The 6,894-nt window shown below is 37.2% G+C and overlaps 1 protein-coding gene across 1 annotated transcript in view; it reads left to right on the top strand.

Moving 5' to 3' along the window:
* The window catches only part of LIPI (lipase, member I), a 75,088-nt gene that overhangs the window by 9,825 nt on the left and 58,369 nt on the right, over positions 1–6,894 (top strand). Inside the window, exon 3 of the mRNA XM_006866448.1 lies at positions 3,632–3,740. Coding sequence (XP_006866510.1) covers positions 3,632–3,740 — 109 coding nt within the window. The remainder of the gene's footprint in view (positions 1–3,631; positions 3,741–6,894) is intronic.

The following is a 6,894-nucleotide window of genomic DNA, read 5'->3' as shown; positions in this document are numbered from 1 at the left end:
ATTGTTTTGTTCTGCTGTGCATGGGGTAGCTATGAGTTGGTTCCAATGAGATGGCACCTGACAACGACAACAACAACAACATGGTTTACTATGCCAGGAATGACATAATAAATTAAATAGGAATACTACCAAATTCTTCATCAAAAACAACATCTCAAGATGCATCTTGAAGTATAATGCTGATTGTCATAGGCTAATATCCATACACCTTTGGCATTGTGGATTAATTCACAGGCCTGAAAAATTAGTTTGATTGGAAATGTTGGTGGTTCAAGCTTACCATATGCTCCTCGAAAATCCTATATACGGTAGCTATGGGTTGGAACTGACTCCACAGCATTTAACAACAACAACAACAACAACAACAAGGAAGACGAGTTACCACCATTATTAGTAAAGTTTACGCATGAACTATAAAAGTCAGTGATGATGAAATTTAAGATATATATCAATTTCTTCAGTTGGAAATTTATCAAACATGCAAGCAAGATGTATTGAAATTACTGGCAATTGTGAATGCCAAGGTTGGAAACAAAGAGAAGGTTCAGTAGTGGAAAAATATGGCCTTAGGAACAGATAGAATACTGAAGATCAAATGACAGAATTTTGCAAGATGAATGATTTATTCATTAGGAATACCTTTTTAAAAACAACACAGAAGATACTATACATATGAACTTCACCAACTGGAATACAAAGGAATCAAATTGACTGCATATGTGGGAAGAGATGGTGGAAAATTCCATATCATCAAGTAAATCAAGTCCAGGGGCAATCTGTAGAACAGACCATCAATTGCTCATATGCAAGTTCAGGCTAAAGCTGAAGAAAATTAGAACAAGTCTATGAGAGTCAAAATATGACCTTGAACATATACCACCTGAATTTACAGATCACCTGAAGAATAGATATGATGCATTAGACAGTAATGACCAAAGACAGTATGATGACATTAAGAACATCATACAGGAAGTAAGCAAACAGTCCTTAAGAATACAAGAAAGAAGGAAAAGACCAAAATGGATGTTAGAACACACTCTGAAGCTTGTTCTCCACCATAAAGATGCAAGGCAAATGGAAGAAATGATGAGGTAAAAGAGAGTAATAAAAAATTACAAAGGGCAGCTTGATAAGACAAAGTCAAGGACTATAATGAAACGTGCAAAGACCTGGAGTTAGAAAACCTAAAGGGAAGAACACGCTCAGCATTTCTCAAGCTTAGGGAACTGAAGAAATTTTCATACCTCGATTTGCAATATTGAATGATTCTATAGGTGTGTCCTTGTGTGGCACCATGGGTTAATGCGCCACTGCAAAGCCATTTGAACTACAAGGTTGGTGGGTCAAGCTCACCAGTCACTCCCTGGAAACCCTATGGGTCAGAACTGACTCGACGGCACTTAACAACAACAACAGTAGGTGAAATAGTGAATGATGCAAAATGCATTAAAAGAAGATGGGGGAATACATTAAATCATTGTGTCAAACAGAAATGGTCAATGTTCAACCATTTCAAGATGTAGCACATGATCAAGAGCCAATGGTACGGAAGGAAGTTCAAAGTGCACTGAAGGCATTGGCAAGGAACAAGGCTCTGGGAATCGAGTGAATACAAATGGAAATCTTTTAAAAACTAATGCAGCACTAAAGGCACTAACTCATCTAAACCAAGAAATTTTCAAAGACAGTTACCTGCCCAACTGAATGGAAGAGATCTGTATTTGTGCCCATTCCACAGAGAGGTAACCCAATGGAATGCAGAAATCATTGGACAATATCACTAATATAACATGGAAATAATTTTTGAAAAAGATAATTTAAAACTGCTGTAACAATACATTGACTGGCACTGCCAGAAGTTCCAGCCAGATTCAGACCAGGAAATAGAACAAGGTATATCATTGCAGACGTCTGATGGATCTTGGCTGATATTAGAGAATGCCTGAATTCAACTAATTATGCAAAATTTTTTGACTGTGTGAATCATGTCAAACTGTTGATAACATTGAGAAGGATGGATATTAAAGAACACTTCATTGTGCTCATGTGGAAACTGTACATAGAACAAGAGGCAGTCGTTTGTACAGAACGGAGGGACAATGAATGGTTTAAAATCAGGAAAGGTGTGCACCATGGTTGTACTCTTTCACCATATTTATTCAATATGTATGCTGAACAAATAATCTGAGAACCTAGATTACATAAAGAAAACTGTAGCATTAGGATTGGAGGAAGATTCATTGACAACCTGCAATATACAGATGACACAACCTTTCTTGGTGAAAGCAAACAGGACTTAAAATATTTACTGGTGAAGATCAAAGACAACAAACTTCAGTCTGGGTTGCTCCTCTATGTAAAGAAAACAAAATTCCTTACAACTGGACCAATAAGTAACATCATGTTAAATGGAGAAAATATTGAAGTTGTCAAAGACTTCATTTTGCTTGGATCCACTATCAACACTCATGGGAGCATCAGTCAAAAAATGAAATGACATTTTGCATTTGACAAATCTGATACATAAGACCTTTTAAAGGGTTCAAAAGTCAAGTTGTCAGTTTGAGAACTAAGGTGTGACTGACATGAGCCATACATAGTATTTTCAATAGCTTCATGTGTATGTGAAAGTTGGATAATGAATAAGGAAGACCATAGAAGAATTGATGCATTTGAGTTATGGTGTTGGAAAAGAATATTAAAAGTACTGTATACTTCCAGAAGAACAAATAAATCTGTGATGGAGGAAGCATGGCCAGAATGCTCCTCAGAAGCCAGAATGGCAAGATTTCATCTCTCATACTTCAGACCTGTTATCAGGAAACACCATTCCCTGGAATAGGACATCATGCTTGGTAAAGTGGAGAGTAAGTGAAAGAGGAAGACCCCAATTGGATTGATTAGCATAGTGGCAGCATCAATAGACTTAAGCATAACACCATTTGTGAGGATGGCACTGGACCAGTGTTTCATTCTTTTGTGCAAGGGTCGCTATGGGTCTGAATCAACTTGATGGCACCTAACAACAGCAATGTGAAAATTATTGAATGATGTAGAAAACATCAAAAGAAGATGGAAAGTATACACAGAGTCACAGTACCAAAAATTAATGACTGATGTTCAACCATTCAAGGTAGCATACACTCAAGAACCAATGCTACTGAAGGAAGAAATCCAGGCTGCACTTAAAGCATTGGTGAAAAACAAAACTCCAGGAATTGATGGAATGCAAACTGAAGTCTTTCAAGAAACTGATGAAGCACTGGAGACACTCATTCATGCTATGAAACTTGGAAGACAGCTAATACCTAGGCAATCAATTGGAAGGTATTTGTGCACAATCCAAAGAGAGGTTACCCAACAAAATACTGAAACCCATCAAACAATATCCTTAATATCATATACAAGTAAATTTTTGCTGAAGATAATTTTTAAATGGCTGCAACAGTAGATTGACAGAGAACTGCCAGAATGTGACTCCAGATTCAGAATTGTTTTAATATTTTAAAAGCCTTCCATACTTACCAGAACTTGACTAAGCCAGAAAACATGAATTTTAGAATACTAGTGTATGATGTATAATTTTTACTAAGCTGAAATGAAAATCATAACACTGAATTTTCTGTTGCAGAAGCATGGAGCATCTCTTGATACTTTCCACTTCATAGGTATGAGCTTAGGGGCTCATATTAGTGGATTTGTTGGAAAGATATTTCAAGGTCAACTTGGAAGAATAACAGGTAAATATTTTTGAAAGAATTATTGTTTTAGCACACTTTACAACATCAGAAGTTATTTTACTTAAAAGTCAGCAGGTATAATAATTAAGAAATAGGATTTATGCTCATACATTTAGAAACTTATATATTGTATGCAAGTACTATTCCTTTCTTGTTATTAGACTGCTTAACATTTTTTTTTTTTTTTTCAATTCTTAACAGAGCTTAAATTACCCATATGGAAATAGAAGGAAGAAATCTATTCCTACAATTGCACTTGAAATGTATGGACACTTATTATAGGATAAGGGATCTCTGGTAGCATAGTGGTTATGAATCGGGCTGCTAATCTCATGGTCAGCAGTTCAAAACTACCTGCTGTTCTGCAGGAGAAAGATGAGGCTTTCTGCTCCCGTAAAGATTTACAGCCTGAAACCCTGTACAGGGTCACTATGAGTCGGAACTGATTCCATGGCACATAACAACAACAATAACAACATTATAGGATAAGCCCTGAACTGCTAACTGCAAGGTTGGTGGTTCAATCACATTAGCCACTCCTCTAGAGAAAGATGCAAGTTTTTGCTCCAGTAAAGATTTACAGTCTCCTAAACACTGGTGTAGTCCTGCATGATTCCCCAGTATCTATACTGGGTCGCTATGAGTCAGAACTGACTCTATGGTTCTTAACCACAACAACAAAACTGTATTGGTATGGCATTGTAAGATAATCACTGGACTGTTAACCATAAGATCAGCTATTCAAAACCAACAGTTGCTCCTTAGAAACCCTGTACAGGGTTCCAATGTGTCAGAATCTACTCATGGTACTTAACAACAGCAACAAACCCTATATGGCGTCTTTGTGTGGCACAGCAGGATAAAGCATTGCACTATAATGTTGGTTTGAACCACAGTATCAGTGGCTCAAACCCACCAATCGCTCCTTGTAACCCTATACAGAATTTCCATGAATTGGAACTAACTTGATGACACTCAACAACAACAACAACAACAACAACGAGTTGGAATGAATTCGATGGCAATAGATTTAATTTGGGTTTTATTATTTAAGAATACCAAGGAAATTCTATTAAACAAATCCATTAAATAAAATAATTTATTTATTTTTTGTTAGATGTCCTCAAGTCAGTTCCAACTCATAATGGATTTTTGAAGCTATTAATTTTTATGGGAGCAGAAAGTCTTACCTTTGTCCTGAGGGAGCGGCTAGTGGGTTTCAACTGTTGACTTTATGTTTAACAGTTCAGCACTTATTCTACAGCATCAGTGCTTTCTGTGCAGATAGGTTGTTAAGTGTTCAGTCAGTTCTGACTCATAGCAACCCTGAGTTTCTGAGAATCGACTGGTGAATTTGAACCACAGACTTGCAGTCGGCAGTCAATTGCTTATCTAACAATGCCACACATATACATTTTATATAACATGTATATGTTATGTTGTTGTTGTTATTAGGTGCCATCGAGTTGGTACCAACTCACAGTGACCCTGTGCATAACAGGATGAAACACTACCAGTCCCTGCAACAACAGAATCATTGCTATACTTGAGCACATTGATGCTGCCACTTTGCCAGTCCATCTCGCTGGACGTCTTCCTTATTTCTCTGACTGTCCACCTTACCAAACATGATATCCTTCTCCAGTGACTAGTCCCTCCTAGCAATATGTCCAAGTATGAGAGACGAAGTTTGGCCATCCTGGCCTCCAAGGAGGACTATAGCTGTATTTCTTCCAACACAGATCTGTTTGTTCTTTCGGCAGCTCATGGAACTTTCAATATTCTCCTCTAACACTATAACTCAAAAGCATCAATTCTTCTACGATCTTGCATGCATACGAGGTTATTGAAAGTACCATGGCTTGGGTCAGGTGTACCTTAGTCTTGCTCCAAACTGACATCTTTGCTCTTCAAAACTTTAAAAAGGTCTTGTGCACAGATTTGCCTAATGCAATACATCGTTTGATTTCTTGACTGTTGCATCCATGAGTGTTGATGGTTGATCCAAGAAGAATGAAGTCCTTGACTTGTTTATTGGTCCAGTGGTGAGGATTTTTGTTTTCTTTACATTGAGATGCAATCCTTACTGAAGGCTGTGCTCTTTGATCTTCATCAGTAAGTATTTTAAGTCCTCTTCACTTTCAGCAAGCAAGGTTGTATCATCTGTATATCACAGATTGTTATTGAGTCTTTCTTCAATCCTGATGCCAAGTTTTTCTTCATATAACGCAGATTCTCAGATTATTTGCTCAGTATACAGGTTGAATTAGTATGGCGAAACAATACAACCCTGTCATACACCATTCCTAATTTTAAACCATTGAGTGTTTCCATGTTCTGTTTGAGCAACTGCCTCTTGGTCCATGTACAGGTTCCTCATGAGCACAATTAAGTGCTCTGGAATACTCATACTTTGCAATGTTGTCCATAGCTTGTCATGATCCACAAAATCAAAGGCCTTTGCATAGTTAATTAAGCACAAGTAAACATCTTACTGGTGCTCTCTGTTTTAGTCAAGATACATCAGATACCAGCAATGATATTCTTCATTCCAGGTCCTCTTCTGAATCCAGCTTGAACCTCTGGAAGTTTTCTGTCAATGTACGCTTACAGAATTTCTATATTATCTTTAATAAAACTTTACTCACATGAGATATCAAAGATAGTGTCTGATGATTTCTGCATTACGTTGAGTCACCTCTTTTGGGAATGGGCACAGATATGGATCTCTTCCAATCAGTTGGCCAGATAGTTGTCTTTCAAATTTCTTGGCATAGATGAGTGAGTGCCTCTAGTGCCGCCTCACTTTCTTTAAAGATTTGTTCTTTGCCAATTCCTTCAATCCACCTTCTTTCTTGTCTTCTTAATGACTTTTTGATTTCCTCATGTATGATGTTCTTGATGTCATCCAACAACTCTTCTGGTCTTCAGTCTTTAGTGTTTAACGTATCAAATCTCTTCTTCAGATGATCTATATAAATTCAGATGATCTTATCTGTCAATTTTTCATACTGTGGTGGCTTGTGAGATGCTGTGATTCTGGTAGATATACTACGGGTATTTTTAATACCAGCAGGGTCACCTATGGTAGACAGGTTTCAAATGAAGACAGACTAGGAAGAAGGAGTGACAAACTACTTCCAAATATTTAGTC

This window comes from Chrysochloris asiatica, unplaced genomic scaffold (genome assembly GCF_000296735.1).
Source record: "Chrysochloris asiatica unplaced genomic scaffold, ChrAsi1.0 scaffold00091, whole genome shotgun sequence".
Lineage (NCBI taxonomy): Eukaryota > Metazoa > Chordata > Mammalia > Afrosoricida > Chrysochloridae > Chrysochloris > Chrysochloris asiatica.
The sequence above is the reverse complement of the archived record's forward strand: the minus strand, read 5'-3'. Positions and strand labels throughout refer to the sequence as shown.